Source organism: Nannospalax galili, unplaced genomic scaffold, assembly GCF_000622305.1.
Source record: "Nannospalax galili isolate Female #2095 unplaced genomic scaffold, S.galili_v1.0 scaffold381, whole genome shotgun sequence".
In the NCBI taxonomy this organism is placed as follows: Eukaryota; Metazoa; Chordata; class Mammalia; order Rodentia; family Spalacidae; genus Nannospalax; species Nannospalax galili.
The window spans coordinates 236,576-256,123 of NW_008347312.1; the positions used below are offsets into that span (position 1 = coordinate 236,576).

The 19,548-nt window shown below is 42.8% G+C and overlaps 1 protein-coding gene across 1 annotated transcript in view; it reads left to right on the forward strand.

Moving 5' to 3' along the window:
* The window catches only part of Cog7 (component of oligomeric golgi complex 7), a 93,340-nt gene that overhangs the window by 40,014 nt on the left and 33,778 nt on the right, over positions 1 to 19,548 (forward strand). Inside the window, exons 8-9 of the mRNA XM_008843817.3 lie at positions 3,364 to 3,491; positions 4,936 to 5,090. Coding sequence (XP_008842039.1) covers positions 3,364 to 3,491; positions 4,936 to 5,090 — 283 coding nt within the window. The remainder of the gene's footprint in view (positions 1 to 3,363; positions 3,492 to 4,935; positions 5,091 to 19,548) is intronic.

The following is a 19,548-nucleotide window of genomic DNA, read 5'->3' on the forward strand; positions in this document are numbered from 1 at the left end:
GTATAGTAATGTGGGTTGGCATCTGTGATCATTTAAAACTGGGAATTCTTTGGTCCAGGCTCTTCTGGCTTTCATAGTTTGCACTGTAATCCTTTTTACTATGATGTGCTGTGGAGAGTTTCTTTTCTGGTCCTGTCTGTTTGGTGTTCTATATGCTTCTTGTATTTGTATGGGCATGTCTTTAATTTTGGGAAATTTTCTTCCACAATTCTGTTGAAGATCTGGTCCAATCTTGGGATTCTTCTCCTTCCTGTATACCTATGATTCCTGTTTGGTCTTTTTGTGGTGTCACGCAATTCCTGCATATTCCATTCTTGTGATTCCTTAAATTTTTCATAATCTTTCTTGAGTGTTCTAGTTCGTCCACTTATCTTCCAGTCTTGATACTCTGTTTTCCATTTCATTCATCCCATTGGTGAGGCTTTCACCTGTCGTTTCTAATTGGCTTACTGAGTGTTTCACGTCCTTCTTCATTTCAGCCTGAGTAGTCTTCAATATTTCTGGCTGTTTTCTGAATTCATTCAGACGTTTATCCCTATCTTCCTTCAGTTCTTTGATTTCTTTGTGTGTTCTTTAAATTCACTGAATTCTTTTATCATGTTTATAATTGTTCTTTTGAGTTCCATGTCCTGCATTATCTCTAGGGGCTTCTCATTGTACTCCTGTAGAGGACTATTGGTATTTGGTGGGGATGTGTTGTTTTAGTTTTCCATGTTATTATTTTTTCTCTGTGATTTTGCCATGTGAATTTCTTTTGTAGTTTCTGATTCTTGTGTGAGACTCAGGCCTTCAAGTTTAGGTCTGCTTCTTTTGGTAAACTTTATGTGTGGTTTACTTTTTGGGCATGAAAAGCTGGTTCCTCTCAGGTTCCGGTTCTCTCTTTTGATTTTATATTGGAGTGGTCATATTGCTTTTGTCTTCAGGAGTTCCCACAGAGGCCCAAGTCAGATGAGGATCAGATGCTCTCAGGCTTTCTACTAAGGTTTGGATCCCTCCAGGAACGATTTTGGCCTCAGGAATTTGGGCTTTGGACTGGACAGGGAGCAGGGCCCAGGAATGATTCTGGTCTAGGGCAGCTGGTGGTCCTGCCACCCAGAGATGCAAAGGCAGATGGGGTGGGAAGACGCCCCAAGGACTCCTGGGGCCTGCACTGAGGATCTTGGTTGGTCTGGATGCAAAGGATCAGGAAGAGGAAAGGTCAGTCCCGGTGTCCCAGAAAGAGGTTGGGTGGGTTGTGTAGGCCCAGGGAAGCAGACAGAGGTGAGGGCGGGCCCAGGCCTAGAAGCAGTGCTCCTGGGGCCCAGAGAACACTCTATGTTAGTCTGGATGAAAAGGATCAGGAAGCAGTATTGTTTCCCCAGGTGTCTGGGGCCCCAAGACAAGGTATGGGACAGGACCCGAACTAGGAGAGACCGGCCGGGGAGATGGGAGGGTGAATGAGGCTGGGGGAGTCAAGGTGCAGAGGGTGTGATGGACTTACCCTGGAGAAAGGCCTGCTGGTAGGAGACTTTATTTATTATTTTATGTGTATGAGTGTTATGCCTGCATGTAGGTAAGTGTACCCATGTTGTATAATGCCCGTGGAGGACAGAAGAGGCTGTCGGATCCCCTGGAACTGGAGTTATGGGCAGTTGTTAGCTGCCATGTGGTTGCTGGGATTCGAACCTGGGTCTTCTGCAAGAACTCTCAGTGTTCTTAACCACTGAGCCATCTCTCCAGCCCCTGGAAGCAGGAAGATTAGCGGTTCAAGGTCATCTTTAACTGCAAAGCAAGTTTGAGGCCAGCCTGGGCTGCGTAGTTCAATCTGTTTCCACCAACCAACCAACCAGACATAACTAGTATTTACTGAGTGCTCACCACATGCTAGATGCATATTATTATTTTTTTTTCTTTTTGATTTAATTTTATGTGTGTGTGAGTGTTATACATGTATGTGTGTAAGTGCACCCATGTGCAGTGCCTGCAGAGAATAGAAGAGGGCATCAGATCCTTGGAACTGGAGTTACTGATAGTTGTTAGCCACCATGTGGATGCTGGGATTTGAACCTGAATCTTCTGCAAGAACAGCCAGTGCTCTTGACTGCTTAGCCATCTCTTCAGCACCTAGATGTGTATTATTTTACCTGTAGCCCTCAAAAACCTTATAAATTTGATGCTGACCTGGTGTGGTGGTGCATGCCTTTAATCCTAGCACTCAGGAGGCAGAGTCAGGTGGATCTCTGAGTTCAAGGCCAGCCTGGTCTACATAGTGACTTCTAGGTAATCTGGGGCTACAGGGAGACCCTGTATCGAAGAGACAAAAATAATAAATAAATAAATAAATTTAAAAAAATGTGTTTATGGTGCTTGTGTATATGTGAACATGCACATGGCCATGGCATGCATGTGGAAGTCAGAGGAGAACTTGTGGCAGTCAATTCTCTCCTTCCATCATATGGATTCTGCAACTTGAACTCAGGTTGTCAGCCTTAGTGGGCAAGCACCTTTACCATTGATTTTCTGACAAGTATTTTTTGTTTGTTGGGTTTGTTTTTTTTTGAGACAGAATCTCATGTCACTCAGGCTTTGTCTTGAACTCACTATATAGTGGAGGATGACCTTGAACTCATCCTGCCACCTCTGCCTCTTGAGTGCTGGAATTACAGTTGTACACCACCACACCCAGGTCCAGGAGTTTCCATTGGAAGGGGTTCTCAACTGTGATGGGTATGGGATCAAGAGGGTTGGTGTCTCGAATAGTCCTTTCAGTAAATGGCTCACAAAGTCCAGATTTTTCTGAAGTAATGACCAGAGAAACGTCCATGAATGAGACAAGCAGATTAATGAAATGTAGTCACTCCTGAAGACAGAACAGGAAAAGTACTTTTTTTTTTTTTTTTTGTCTTTTTGGGACAGGGTCTCCCTGTAGCTCCAGCTGTCTGGAACTCACTATGTAGTCCAGGCTGGCCTTGAACTCACAGAGATCCACCTGCCTCTGCCTCCTGAGTGCTGGGACTAAAGGCGTGTGCCACCATTCCCGGCTAGGAAAAGTACTTTTTAAAAAAATATTTTACTTATTATATTTATTTTATGTGTATGAGGGTATTGCCTGCATGCATATGAATGTACCTGTATCATGCAAAACCCAAGGAAGTCAGAAGAGGGTGTTGGAGCCCCTAGAACTGGAGTTATGGATGGTTGTTAGTCGCCATGTGTGTGCTAGGATTTGAACGTGGCTCCTCTGCAAGAGTAGTCAGTGCTCTTAACTGCTGAGGCATCTCTCGAGCCCTGAAAAGTTCTAATAGAGTTCCTTTTGCCTGTTGTTTTCAGCAACTAATATCAGATTCTTTGCCTATTATTATTTTAATTTCTTGTTCCCTACAGAGGACCACAATCTTGTGAAAGTCGTGGAGTTGGTGGATGCTGTGTATGGTCCCTACAAACCCTACCAGCTAAATTATGGCAACATGGAGGAAAGCAACCTTCTCATACAGCTCAGCGCCGTGCCTTTGGTAATGAATGCTGCAGCATTGCCACTAGCTGCTTAGCAAGTGTTCTGTGTGCCAGGGTCTGCTGTCTGATAGAGGGTTAGGGTGGGATCAAGCGTACCACAAAGGGAAGAGGGGAAGAAGGGGAGGAAAGAGAAGAAGGAAGGAAAGAAGGAAGAAAGGAAGGAAAAGAGGGAAGAGGTGCTTTAAATGCTTCATGGGCTCCTGTAGTCCAAATATAAAATATGCAGCTAACAATATGCTTCCAATTTTCTATTTCAAATTGCCAGTTAAAGACCAAGCAAAGCTGGGGGCTGGAGAGATGGCTCAGTGGTTAAGAGCACTGACTGCTCTTACAGAGGACCCAGGTTCCATTCCTAGCACCTGCATGGTGGCTACGAACTGTCCTTAACTCCAGGGGAATCTGAAGCCCTCTTCTGACCTCCACAGCATTGCATGACATGGTGCACTCACATACATGCAGGGAATACACTCATACACATAAAATAAAAAAAATAATAAATATTAAAAAAAAAAAAAAGACCAAGCAAAGCAAAAATGAGAGGTTTAGAGCAGGGCATGGTGACGTATGCCTTTAGTCCCACCATTCGGGAGGCAGAGGTAGGTGGATCTCTGTGAGATCAAGGCCAGCCTGGTCAACGTAGTAAGTGCCAGGCCAGCTGGGGCTACAAGGAGACCCTGTCTCAAAAAGACCAAACAAACATCAAAAACAAAAATGAAAGTTTTATATCTTTGGGATCAACTTTCTTCAATGTAGTGATTACTTCTTAAGGTGGTCTTTCATGTAAGAATGATAAGCAGATGGGCTCAAGAACTGAGCATCCAGGGACAGGTTCCCTATGCAGGTACCAGGAGGTCAAGACCATCTCTGTCTTAAGTAGTGTTTGTTCTCAGGTTATTTAAGGTTGTCTAGCCTGAGGCAAGTTGCTTCAGAGCTTTGATTTTACAGTAGTTGAAGTCTGCTGCCTCTTGCCCTTTTCCTGTTTTCTAGGTACCTAGAAAGTGTTTCTACTTCAGTTCCATTCTTGCCCCTGAAGGAGACATTTTTCCTTCTGTTGCATTCCTTCAGAGTATCTAATCTGGGGAAATTAAATCCTAGCTGGAGGGCTAAAGGGAGATCTACTGTCTTAATAATCATAGAAAAAGATGAAAGAAATGAACACAAAGATGAGCTAGACTTTGGTTATATGTTTCTGCCAGGAGATTATTTCTGTGATGTTGTTGATCACATAAACTGTCATGTGGTCTGTGTCATCCTCTCCTCCTTGCTCAGGCTCTTGAAGCATTATCACAGACAGTTGGGGTAGTATTTCTGCTTTAGATTAGATGGTTTTTCCACAGATGACTGGGCTTGGCAGGCTGTCTGTGTTAATGCTGGCAGTTACCCTCTGAATGCTGTCTGTCTTGAGTCTGACAAGGCTTTTGCTTGTCTGTATCTGCTTCTCAGGAGCACGGGGAAGTGATTGACTGTGTGCAAGAGCTGAGCCACTCTGTGAACAAGCTTTTTGGCCTGGCGTCTGCAGCCGTTGACAGATGTGCCAGATTCACCAATGGCCTGGGGACCTGTGGCCTGCTGACAGCCCTGAAATCCCTGTTTTCCAAGTAAGGCTGGGGAACAGGGTCAGGGCTGGCCACATTGGAGGACAATGTCTTTCTCAATTAAGTGTATGTGTCCGAGTTCCTACTGTCAGCCCTTGGAACACACCTGTACCAAAACCCAACAGGATGTTCTTAAGAATGCTCAGTGCAGTGTCATTTACAAAAGTGAAACAGTTGAAGCAACCTATATGTCCATCCTTTAGGCAATGACTAAATACGTAATTAAAATGTGAAGTAAAGTTGGGTATGGTGGCTGGGAATATAACTCATTGATAGATTGCTTGTCTGGCATGTATGAAACACATTAATAAATAAATAAGTAAATAAGTAAAACTGGGAATGGTGCTGTATGCCCACAATCAGACCTCTTCAGGAGGATGAGACAGGAAGATTACAAGTTAAAGGTCAAGCCGGGCATGGTGGTACATGGCCTTTAATCCCAGCACTTGGGAGGCAGAGGCAGGTGGATCTCTGTGAGTTCAAGGCCAGCCTGGTCTACATAGTGAGTTCAAGGCCCGCTGGGGCTACAGAGAGACCCTGTCTCAAAAAGACAAAAAAAACCCCAAAACAAAAAAACAACGAAAGTTAAAGGTCAATCTGGACTATGTAGGAAGACTCTCTGAAAAGAATGTAAGGGAACTAGAGATGGCTCAGCAAATAAAGTCACTTGTTGCCAAGTCTGACAACCTGAGTTCAATCCTGGGAACCTACGTGGTGGAAGGAGAGAACTGACTCCCACAGGTTGTCCTCTGACCTCTACACATGAGCATGCACACACTCACAAATAAAGAAATGTAATTAAAAAAAAATTTTTTTAAATCTTATTTTATGTGTATATGTATTGCCTGCATGTAGCTAAGTGCACCCATGTCATGCAATGCTCGCAGAGGTCAGAAGAGGCTGTTGGATCCCCTGGGACTGGAGTTATGGACAGTTGTTAGCTGCCATGTGGGTGCTGGGATTTGAACCTGGGTCTTCTGCAAGAACAACCAGTGTTCTTAACTGCTGAGCCATCTCTCCAGCCCCGTAATTAAAATTTTTTAGTAAAATCAGAGTGACATAAAGAGCCTGTAAGTGGAAGAAGCTAATCGTAAACATGATGTTTCAAATCAAAATCCTGATTAATCATGGAATCATCATTCTATCTATATGAAATGTCCAGAATTGGCAAATTTATAGAGAAAATAAAAACGGATTCATGGTTTCTTGGGGCCAGGGGCTTACTGTTACTGAAGGGCTGTCCTCAGTGGCAGTGTGTATACTTTGTATGTATGAGGATTAGGTTATATACTCAGCATCCAAAAATCAAAATCAAACCAAAGTAAATAGAAATCTGTTACTGAAAGAAAGGAAAAGAGAAGAAAGGGAAAGTTAAATTACATTTTGTCAGAAGAATAAGAAAGAAGTCTATGGCTGGGTTCTCTGACTAGTGTCACTGAGGTATTAGGGCCCTGGGAAGCTGACATGCCCATCTCTAGTTTGTAGACAAATACATTCTTTTTTTGTTTTTTTTATTTTTTGGTCTATGAATACTTTATTTTTATTGTTTGAGATTTCATACCTACATGTAATGCACTTTGATTAGATCCACCCCCTTTTCCTTCCCTCCAATTTCTCCACTATTTCCTCAACACTTTTTCTTCCCAACTTTCTGTGTTCCTTTGTTTCTGTGTGTGGCGCTGGGAATTGAACCTAGGGTCTTCCACATACTAGGCAGATGCTCTGCCACTGAGCTTCATCTTCAACCAGATGTGCTCTTTTTTAGCCTACTGAGACCACTTAGTGTTGCCTATTGTGTATAGGACCATTTATGTGAGAATGGGTTGCCTCTAAGAAGCTCCATCCAAGAGGGTCTTGAATCCCCTGGAACTGGAGTTACTGATGGCTGTTAGCTGCCATGTAGATGCTGGGAACTGAACTCTGGTCCTTTGCAAGAGCAGCCTGTGCTCTTAACTGCTGAACCATCTCTCTAGCCACCCCCTTTTTAAAATCTAAAAATTTTACTAAAAAATAGCAGATGCAACCCTTATAAACATAGTTTTCCCCCAATATAAAAAGACATAAAGAATGCAAAAATCTGCCTCCCTTCCTATCTTTCAGTCCTCTCCTCAGAAGTAACCATGTTTGAACATTTTACTTTTAGCCTTCTGATTCTTGCAAGCTTTAAGTAAGACATTATTAACTTTAAATATTATCTGTCAACTCTCTTCTATGAAAGATGAGCTCTTGAGATTTTTTTTAAGGGTTTTTCTCTATCTCTTGCTTTGCTATGCTCTTAATAGATTTATATCTTCTATTTGTTTTATACATTGAAAAACACTGCATATTTGTTTTAAAAATTTACTGAATAGGGGCTGGGAGAGATGACTCAGTGTTTAAGAGCAGCTAACAACTTCCTTAACTCCAGTTCCACCAGGGGATTGACAACTTCTTCTGGCCTCTACAGGTATTGCACACATGGGTACACTTACATGCAGGCAAACACTCATATACAAAAATAAATAAGTAAAAATTTTTTTAAAAATTGTATACAGAATATATGGGGGAACTCAGGTCACTCTAGAAAGGAAGATTTGGATATTAGCAAAATAGCTAGTGTTTACAAAATTAATCAGGGAAATTAAGTTGAAGCTACCTTGGATGGGGTTCAGAGGCTTGGAGGGCTTGGAGTGGAGCATTGGAAAAGCAGGGATAGGGAGACAGGGCAGACTGGCCTTACTTAAGCTAGGGGCCCTGCAAGCTTCTCTCTGAGTTTCAGTGTCTTTGCTCTGAGTAAATTGATAGCTGAAAATATTAGGCAAAGGATTTTAATTAATGTCCTTAAGAGTGACTTCTGGTAGTAGACATTTGGAAATGTATATTGTGAAAAAGAATTAAAGAGTTTGAAGTAGGGGCTGGAGAGATGGCTCAGCAGTTAAGAGCTCCGACTACTCTTGCAGAGGACCCAGTTCGATTCCCAGCACCCACATGGCAGCTACGAACTATCCTTAACTTCAGTTCCAGGGGAATCCTAAGTCCTCTTCTGACCTCCGCGGCATTGCATGACACGGGTGCACTCACATACATGCAGGCAATACACTCATACATATAATATTTTAAAAAAAAGGAGTTTGAAGTAAAAAATGTGATAAAAGTTACACTTCCACATTGAGTTCTGGGATGAAGGATGTCCTGGATAGCTTTTGTTGTCAACTTGACACACCTGGGGAAAGGGAGCCTCAGTTAGGGAATTAGGGAATTCAACTGGCCTGTGGTCAGGTCTGTGGGGTATTTTCTTGATTGTGGAGTGATGTGGGAGGGCCCAGCCCACTGTGGGTGGTGCTACCTCTGAGCCCATAGACCTGTGTTGTATAAGAAAGCAGGCTGAGCATGGGTCAGGGGAGCAAGCCAGTAAGCAAGCAGCTATCCTCCATGGTCTGTGTTCCAGGTTCCTGATGTGAGTTCCTACCTTGGCTTCCCTTGATGATGGACTGTGCTTGTAAGCCAAATAAACCCTTTCCTCCCCAAGTTGGTTTTTTGGTCAGTATTTTTATCACAGCAATTGAAAGTAAGACAGAAATTGCTACCAGGATCAGTGGGGTATGGCTGTGACAGACCTGACCCAGTAGTTTTTTAGAGGATTGTGGAAGCATTTGGAACATTAGGCTAGAAAAACCATTGAGTGCTTAGAGTTTGTTGCTGTGGAGCTTGGAACAGTTATGCTGAAAGAGTTGTAGATGGTGGAGGCCTAGCTTATGAAGCTTCAAAGAGAAGCAGAGACTCTCAGGACTTTTGGTACATTATTCTGAATTGAGAATCTGTGGCTTCTGGTCATCTGGGGCTTAAGAATCAGCTGTGGTTAAGAAGAGACCCAGAACCATGGAAGTAAAACCTTTTTTTTTTTTTACTGGGACAATTGATGCTGGTTAGCTGGGGCTGAAAAATGAGTGACAAGAGACCAGCATCATTGAGACGAAATCTTCTGGAAAGTATTTCCTCAGTGTCAGCACACAGAAGCTGTGGTCCAGAGGGGGCCCAAGGCTCCATCTCAGGCTGGAAGCAGGACTTGATAATGTAAGGGTCTCCTATATGGTACTGGTTTTGAGGGCATGAAGGGGTCATGGAGAGCAGCTGAGGCTTAGCACTGTGAGAGACCAGGAAAAGCCATTGGTAAAGGTACAGCCTCAGTTTTAATGACTACCCACAGGACCGACTGAGTCATGGAGACAGTCTGAGGCTTTGTACCCTGAGAGGCCAGGAAAGGCCATTGAAGGTACAGCTTCACTTGCAGATGAGACCCCCATATACTGGAGGTACCAAGACCATGGGACACCCACCAAGGGCAGTGACAGGTGTAGAGTGGAACCAGCCTGAACCTATGAGATGAACTGTGTGTGCTGGGCACAGTGGAGCCAGAAAAGTGAAGTTGCATAAGCCCTTTGGAGCCCAGAAGATTGTGAATAAATCCAAGATGTCCAGCCTTGTGCTACTTACTTTGCCATTTGGTTTTGCTTAAGTGTGCCTGAGTTTCCCTTTTGAAATAAGACAGTACTTAACTTGTTTTGGACTTTACAGTAACCCACAGTAAAGACTTTTAAAAGAGACTTTAAACTTTTAAGTGTTTGGATTTTTTTAAGGACTGTGGGATTTTTAAAGTTGTACTGTTTTATGTTGTGATAATATCAACATCTGTACCTTGGGGATAAGAAATGGAAAGTGTGGTTTAATAGTGATGTGTTTGTGTGTCAAGTTGACAAAGGGGTCATTTGTACTGCATGGTTTTAGTTGTCAACTGGACACACCTGTGTAGAGGGAGCCTCACCTGGGGGAATTTCCTTCATTGGATTGGCCTGAGGCCCTTTCTGTGGGACATTTTCTTGATTAGGTGATGTAGGAGGACCCAGCCCACTGTGGGTGGGCCCAGCCCATTGCAGATAGTCCTGTGTTGTATAAGAAAGCAGGCAGAGCCACAGACTAGAGGAGCAAGTCAATAAGCAGCACTTCATGATCTGTGCTCCCGTGTTCCTGCCCTGAGTTCCTGCCTTGGCTTCCCTTGATGGACAATGAGCTAAAAGTGATAAACCCTTTCGTCCCTAGGTTGGTTTTGATCAGTGTTTTATCACAGCAATAGAAAGCTAATGAAGACAAAAAACTGGTGCCAGGATTATGGGGTATTGCTGTGATGGACCTGTCTGAGAGGACTATGGAAGTTTTTGGAGCTTTGCGCTGGAAGAGTGCTTGGGGCTCAGTAAGCTGTTCTGTAGGAACTTGGAAGATAATGATGAAAGAAGGGTGGATGATGGCCTCACTTGTGAAGCGTCAAAGGGAAGCAAAGACTCTATCCAGGGCTGTTTGTGTGATATATTTTGAATTAAGAATTTTTGGAAGTAAAACCTTTTGTCTTTACTGCGATAATACTGGTCAGCTGGAACTGAAAAATCAACTGTGAGTAATGAGAGACCAGCATCATTGAGTAAAATCCTCTGGGAAGTATTTCCTCAGGGTAAGCACACAGAAGTTGTGGTTCAGAGGGGGCCAAGGCTTCACATCAAACTGGCAGCAGAACCTGGCAATGTGTAAGAGTCTCCCAGGTGGTTCTGGTCTTGAAGGCATAAAGGGATCGTAGTGAGAATCTGAGCCTTTGCATCCTGAGAGGCCGGGAGAGGCCACTGGTGAAGGTGCAGCCTCAGTTGCAGATGAGACCCCAGAATACTGAAGATGCTAGGACCATGGAGTGACCACTAAGGGCAATGGCAGGTGTGCAGTGGAACCAGCCTGAGTCTGTGAGACTTTGTGTGCTGTGGATGGCAGCGCCAAAGAAGTGGCGCTGCCTAAACCCCTTGGAGCCCAGAAGATCCTGAGTGAATCCCACATGTCCAACACTGAGCTACATTGTTGGAATTTGGTTTTTGCTTAAGTGTGCCCAGTTCTAACCTTTGAAATAAGATAGTATGTAACTTACATTAGATTTTACAGGAACCCACTGTGGACACTTTGGAATATTTCAAAGAGACATTGAGCTTTTAAAGTGTCTGATCTTTTAAGGATGGTGGGATTTTTAAAGTTGTACTGTTCTACGTTGTAATATTGATATTAATGAGATTTGGGGGATAAGAAATGGAAAGGTTGTGGTTTAATAGGTATTTGTGTCAGGTTGACAAGAAGTCGATTGTGCTGGATAGCTTCAGTTGTTAACTTGACATGTGGGGGCCAACCTCAACTGAGGAATTTCTTTCCTTGGATTGATCTGTGGCCATGTCTGTGGGGCATTTTCTTAATTATTGAGTTATGTGGGAAGGCTCTCTCCACTGTGGGTGGTGCCACCCCTGGGCAGGTGGTCCTGTGTTACATAAGAGAGCAGGCTGCTCATGGGACAGGAGCAAGCCAGTAAACAGCACTCCTCCATGGTCTGAACTGCAGGTTCCTGCACTGAGCTCCTGCCTTGGCTTCCCTGATGGACTGTGAGCTGAAGTGATAAACCCTTTGGTCCCAAAGTCGGTTTGGTCAGTGGTTTATCACAGCAATAGAAAGCTAAGACAGTTATGTTCCTTAACATTTACATGTCAGTTTACTTTGAGGTCCCTTCTTTCCCCCTAACGAGAAATCAACCAAGAAAGCTGCCACCTCTCTGCATGTGAAGAAAGGGAGCTGCATCTGTGGGAGGGAGGGTGTTCTCTCTCTCCATGGAAGGGAGCTGTTTCTGTGGGGAGGAAGGGTCTTGTCTCTGTCTCCATGGGAAGTAGGGGTACTGCCTCTCTCTCCATGGAAACAAAACCCACTGTTCATTGGAAGGAAGGGGGCTGTCTTTCACCATGGGAAGGAAGGGTGTGGTATCTCTCCATGGGAACGAAAGGTACTGTTTATCTCCATGGGAAGGAAGGGGGCTGCCTCTCCATGGGAAGGAAGGGTGCTTTCCCTCGCCACGAAAAGGAAGGGTACTGTGTCTCTTCATGGGAAGGAAGGGAACTGTATCTCTCCATGGGCAGGAAGGATTATGTCTCTCCTTATGGGAGGAGGGATGTTGTCTCTCTGCAAGAGAAGGAAAGGTCATGTCTCTGTGGGAAGAAAGGTTGCTGTCTCTATGGAAAGGAAGGATGCTGTCTCTCTCCATGAGAACAGAAGGGGCCCTCTTCATGGGTAAGAGGGGTGCCATCTCTTTTTAGGAGGAGGAAGGGTGCTGTCTCCCTCCAGGGGGAGGAACAGTGCTGTTTCTGTGTAGAAAGGAAGGGCATTGTCTCTCCTTGGGAAGGAAGGGTGCCATCTATATGGAAGGGAGGATGTGCTCCATTGGAAGGAAGGATGTGGTCTCTCTTTCCGTGGGAAGGAAGGGAGCTGTTGCTTTCCATTGGAAAGGAGGGTGCTGTCTTTATTCCTGGGAAGGAAAAGTGTTGTCTCCATTAGAAGGAAGGAGTCTCTATCTCTCCCCATGGGAATGAAGGATGCTATGTCCTTGGGGAGGATGCCATCTCTCTCCATGGGCAGGAAGGGTGCTGTCTCTCTCTGGGCATGGGAAGGGAGGGTGCTTTCTCTCCACTGGAAGGAAAGATACTATTTTTCTTTATGGGAAGAAATGATGCTGTCTCCATGGAAAGGGAGGGTCATGTCTCTATGGGAAGAAAGGGTTCTCTCTCTCTCTCTCTCTCTCTCTCTCTCTCTCTGAAAAAGGATGTTGTGTCTGTGGAAAGGAAGGGTGTCATATATCTACATGGGAGGGAGGGTGCTGTCTCTCCATGGAAAAGAATGGTGTGGTCTCTCTGTGGGAAGGAAGGGTGCTGTCTCTTTCCTGGGAAAGGAAAGGGTGCTCTCTCTGTACATAAACAAAGAGACCCATCTCTCTTTGGGGAGGAAGGGTGCTGTCTCTCCTTGGGAAGGAAGGATGTGGTTTCTCTCCGTGGTACGAAAGGGTGCTGTCTCTTTCCACTGAGAGGAAAGGGTACTGTCTCTGTATGGGAAGGAAGAGACCTGTCTCATTGGGAAGGAAGGGTGCTGTCACTGTCCATGGGTAGGAAGGTTGCTATGTCTCTCCATGATAAAGAAGTGTGTTTTCTCTCTCCATTGGAAGGAAGGGCATCATCTCTCAGTATGGGAGGAAAGGGTGCTGTCTCTTTCCAGGGAAAGGAACAGGTACTGTCTTTGTCCATGGGAACGAAGGGTGCTGTGTCTCCATGGAAAGGAAAGGGTGCTGTCTCTTGCCATGGGTAGGAAGGGTGCTGTTTCTCCCCATGGGAATGACGGTACCATCTCTCTCTTTGGGAGGGAAGGGTGCGGGCTCTCTCCATGATAAGGAAGTGTGTTTTCTCTCTTCGTGGGAAGGAAGGATTTCTCTTCATGGGTAAGAAAGGTGCTGCCTCCCTCTAGGGAAATGAAGGGTGCTGTCTCTCCATAGGAAGGAAGGGAGCTGTTGCTCTCCATAGAAAAGGAGAGTGCTGTCTTTCTCCCTGGGAAGGAGAAGTGCTGTCTCTGTTGGAAGGAATGGTATTCTGTCTCTCCCCATGGGGAGGAAGGGTGCTATCTCCCTCTATGGGAGGGAAGAGTCCTCTCTGTCTGTCTCAGTGGGTATGGAAAGGCACTGTCTTACCTTCCATGGAGCACAAAGTGGCCGTCTCTCTCTTTATGGGAAGGAAGAGTTCCATCTCTCTCCATGGGAAACAAATGTGCTGTCTCTGTCCATGTAAATGAAGGGTACTGTTCTCATGGTAAGGGAACAGTGTTGTCTCTCCATGGCAAAAATGGGTACTGTCTTCATGGGAGTGGAGGTTCCCTCTCTAAAGGACAGAGGGTTCCCTCTCTCTCCATTTGAAGAAGGGTGTTGTTTCTCTCTTTCTCTCAAAGAGAACGAGAAGTGATTTCTCTCTCCCTGTGAAGAAAGGTTATTGACTGTATGGCAAGGAAGGGTACTGTTTCTCTTCATGGGGAGGCAGGGTTTCTCTTTCTCTCTCTCTCTCTCTCTGAATGGGAGGAAAGGGAGCTGTGTCTCCTTCCATGGGAAGAAAGGGTGCTGTCTCTATGGGAAACAAGGATGCTTTCTTCTTTTTTTTGGTCTTTTTGAGACAAGGTCTCCCTGTAGCCGCAGCTGGCCTGGATTCCCTAATGGAGACCAAACTGGCCTTGAACTCACAGAGATCCGTCTGCCTTTGCCTCCCGAGTGCTGTATCTCCTGGGATTAAAGGCGTGTGCCACCAAGTCCGGCTTGAGATGCTTTTTTCATGGGAAGGAAGGATGACATCTCTTTCCATTGGAAGGAAGGGCATTGCCTATGGAAAATTGCCTGAGAGCATGTAGATCTGGCCTTCATGTGGTGGTGAGCTTCCCCAAATCATGCCGTGCCCAACCCCCTAATTGCCATTACATAGGGCCTCTCCCACTTTGCCAGGGGTAGGCCTCTGTCTCCTATAGTAGGGTAGGGGCTGAGACCTCAGCAGATTGCCTGAGAGTGCCAAAATTGGGCCTCCCATTAGTGAACTTCCCAAACTGTGCTGTGAGTGCCTGCTAGTAGGGGTCTAAACATTAGAAGGAAGCCTGAGTGTACCTGAATGGAGCCTGACTTGGGCCTCTGTGGGAGCTCCTGGGTAGCTGATCTGAAGCCATCATTTCCCTGCAAAATAAATTCTGAGAGAACCTGAAACTTAGACCAACCAGCTTTACATGCCCAATAAGAAAATTACCAAGGCACATTAATAATACAAACAGAAGCAGACTTGTTCAGCTCAACAAAGGAAAGCTTGAGTTTACCAGATTCACAAACAGTAAAAGATATCCACATGCCAAAATCACAATGGAAAAATAATAATAAGGAAAACCAAAACACCATGTCCCCACCAAACTCCATCAGTCCTGTAGAATTCTATAAGGAGAACCCCCTAGAGGTAACCCAGGACACAGAATTTGAAAGAACAATCATAAACATGATCAAGGAATTCATAAAAAGAATGCTATAGCTGTGACTTTAGAACACAGCTTAACCCCAACTCAGTAATAGGAAGGGACTTAAATATACCACTGTCTCCATTAGACAGGTCAAGTGGACAAAGAATAAACAGAGAGACATCTGAATTAAATACCATACTGTATGAAATGGACCTAACAGATATACACAGAATATTCCACCCAACCAGAAAACAGAATATCAACACTGGACAATAAAGTTGAAGAATTGGAAAGCTCAAGCAAAGATTATAAAAAAAATTTAAAAACACAGGAATGGAATATGCAGGAAATGTGGGACACCATGAAAAGACCAAGTCTACACATCATAGGCACAGAGGAAGAAGGAGAATTTCAGGTTAATGGCATTGACCAGATCTTAAAAAGGACTGTAGAAGAGAATTTGCAAAAATTAAGGAAAGACATACAAACACAAGAAGCACATAGAACACCAAATAGACAGGACCAGAAAAGAAACTCCCCGAGGTATATTGTAGTAAAAACTAAATGTACAGAACAAAGAGATAATACTGAAAGCTGCAAAAGAAAACAACTCGCATATGAAGGAAAGCCCATCAGAATTACAGCTGACTTATCAGTGCAAACTATGGAAGCCAGAAGAACTGGTCCAAGGTATTTACAGTTCTGAATGACCATAGATGCCAGCCCAGAATACTTTGCCTAGCAAAAAATGTCTCTTATAGTTGAAGGGAAAAGAAAAATCTTTCTGAAAAAAAAATAGGCTGAAAGAATACATATCCACAAAACCAGCCCTTCAAAAAATACTTGAAGCAATACAAAGAATGGAGAAAAGAACAACTATACCCCAGGGGCAACAGAAAGAAACTAAATGAAGATATAACTGTGGAAACACAAAATTAGACAAAGAATGTAAACAGTAATCAAAATGATGGCAACCAATGCACATCTTTCAATAACTTTAAATGTCAGTGGACTGAACTCACCAGTCAAAAGACACAGGCTAGTTGAATGGATTAAATCCATCTTTTTGTTGGCTACAAGAAACCCATCTCACCTTCAAAGACAGGTACTACCTTAAGGTGAAAGGATGGGAAAATATATTTCAAGCAAGTAGCACTAAGAAACAAGCAGGAGTTGCAATTCTAACATTTGACAAAATAGACTTCAAACTAATCAGGAGAGATAGAGGGTCACTTCATTCTGATCAAAGAAACAATTAACCAAGAAGGTATTACAATCCTGAACATATACACACTCAACTCTGGTGTACCCAAACTCCTAAAAACAACACTACAGGACTTTAAGACACAGATTAACCGCATCTCAGTAATAGTAGGGGACTTCAGTACTCCACTGTCTCTATTAGGTCAGCCGAACAAAGAATAAACAGAGATATCTGAATTAAATAATACCATACATCAAATGGATTTAACAGACCTCTTCTGAATATTTCACCCAAGCACCAAAGAATACATTTTCTATTCAGCAACCCATGGAACTTTCTCACAAATTGAAATAATTCCATGCATTCTATCAGACCACAATGCAATAAAGCTTAAAATCAACACAGGAAGAAACCCTACATGAACCCATGGAGATTAAACAACACAGTCCTGAATGATGAGTGAGTCAAAGGAGAAATTAAAGAAACAAAAGTATTCCTGGAATTCAACAAAAAGGACAATACAACACCACAAAACCCCTGGGACACGTTAAAAGCAGTTCCTAAGTGGGAAGTTTATAGCTCTAAGTGCCTACATTAAAAACACAGAAAGAGCACAAATAAATGACTTAACACTGCAACTCAAGAGTCTTGAAAGGCAGCAACAAAATGAAACCCAAACCCAGCAGAAGAGAATAACAAAAATCAGAAATCAATGAAATAGAAACAAAGAAAACAATACAAAGAATCAATGAATTCAAAAGCTGGTTCTTTGAAAAGCTAAACAAAATAGACACTTAGTCCAGTTAACCAAAAGAAAACAAATCCAAATCAACAAAATCAGAGATGAAAGGGGAAACATCACAACAGACACCCAAAAGATCCAGAACAATATAAGGGAACACTTTAAAAACCTATACTCTAGCCGGGCGTGGTGGCACGTGCCTTTAATCCCAGCACTTGGGAGGCAGAGGCAAGCAGAGCTCTGTGAGTTCAAGGCCAGCCTGGTCTACATAATGAGTTCCAGAACAGCTGGGGCTACAGGGAGATCCTGTCTCAAAAAGACCAGGAAAAAAAAAAAAAAACCAAACCAAAAATTCTTATACTCTATTAAATTTGAAAACCTAACAGAAATGGGTGGATAGCTAAAGTCATGAGAACCACCAAAAGTAAACCAAAAAGAGATCAACAGTTTAAACAGACACGTAACATACAAGGAAATTGAAACAGTAATATAAAGCCTCCTGGCTCAAAAAAGCCTGGGCCCAGATGGATTTACAGCAGAATTCTATCAGACATTTAAAGAGCATCTCCAACCTATACTACTTAAATTATTTAAAAAGATAGAAACAGAGGGAGAACTCGTAAATTCCTGTGACGTCAGCATCACATTAATACCAAAACCTATCCTTAATGAATGCAAAAATTCTCAACAAGTACTTGCAAATGATAACACGGATATACATCAAAAAGAACATTCACCATGATCAAGTAGACTTTATTCCAGAGATGCAGGGATTGTTCAATATATACAAGTCAATAAACATCATAAATCATATAAATGGACTCAAAGACAAAAACCATCACATCATCTCAATGGATGCAGAAAAGGCCTTTGACAAAATTCAGCATACATTCACGATAAAAGTTCTAAAGGGAGTTGGACTGCAGGGAACATACCACAACATAATTAAAGCTATATGCAACAAATCTGCAGTCAACATCATTCTAAATGGAAAACAAAACAAAACTGGAAGCATTCCCATTAAAATCAGGAACCAGACAAGACTGTCCACTATCTCCACTCCTTTTCAGTATAGTGCTTGAAACTCTTGCTAGAGCAGTATTTGTCATTAAAGAAGTACTAATTGCAAAAGAAGAGGTCAAATGATCTCTTTTTGCGGATGATATAAGAGATCCCCAAAATTCCACTAGAAAACTCCTAGAACTGATCAATACTTTCAGCAAAGTGGCAGGTTACAAAATTAATCCACAAAGATCAGTAGCCTTTCTATATACCAATAACAAGCAATTGGAGAAAGAGTGTAGGGAAACACTCCCATTCACAATAGCATTAAAAAAAAAACAAAAAAACAAAAAAAAACCTTGGAATAAACCTGACCAAAGACATCAAAGATCTCTACAACAAAAAAATTAAATCTTTACAGAAAGAGATTATGGGGAAATGGCCAACATACTAAAAGCAATATATAGATTCAATACAATCCCAATCAAAATTCCATGTCATATTTCACAGAATTAGGAAAAAAAAAATCCTTAAATTCATACGGAAGCACAAAAGACCCCAGATAGCCAAAGAAACCTTGAACCCAAAGAGCAACAGCTGGGGGGATTACTGTACCAGATCTTAAAGTATACTACAGCACTATAGTTATAAAAGCAACATGGTACTGGCACAAAAAATAGACACACAGATCAATGGAACTTAATTGAAGACCCAAATCTGAGTATATGCAATTTTTGTCAAATATCAGTTTGACAAATGTACCATGAACACACAATGGAGGAAAGACCGCATCTTCAAATGATGCTAGCAAAAATGAATCTCCACCTGTAGACGAATGAAGCTAGACCCTTATCTTTCACCTTGCACAAAAGTCAGCTCCAAATGGATCAAAGACCTCAATGTGAAACTGGAAACTCAAACTATTAGAAGAAAACATTGGCAGTAACTTACAAGATAGAGGTATAGGAAAGGACTGTTTAAATGGGACACCAGTTGCTCATGAATTAAGGTCAACAATTAACAAGTGGGACCTCATTAAATTAAAAAGCTTTTGTATAGCAAAAGAAACAATCAAGAAAATGAAGAGAAAACCCACAGAGTGGGAAAAAAATCTTCACCAGTGACACATTTGACAGAGGTTTATCATCCAGAATACGTAAAGAACTCAGAAAACAAGCAAGAAAACAAATGACCCAATTAAAAGATGGGCTAAAGATCTAAACAAAGTTCTGAAAGGAAGAAATAAAGATGGCTAAGATACATGTTAAGAAGTGTTTAATGTTGTTAGTAATTAAGGAAATGCAAATTAAAACCGCCTTAAGAATTCATCTTGCCCTAGTCAGATTGGCCAAGATCAAGAGAACAAATGATACCAAATGGTGGTGAGGATGTGGAGAAAGGGGAGTGCTCATTCACTGCTGGTGGGATTGCAAACTCCTACAACTCTTGTGGAAAGTAGTGTTGAAAACTCATAAAAAACTAAAAATGAACCTACCATATGACCTGGTTTTATCATTCCTTGGCATATACCCAAGGAACTCATCCTACTGTAGATTTTTGTACAACCATGTTTGCTGCTGCTCTTTTCACAGTAGCTAAGGGATGGAAGCAACCTAAGTGCCCCTCAACTGAAAAGTGGTTAATGAAAATGTACATTTATACAACAG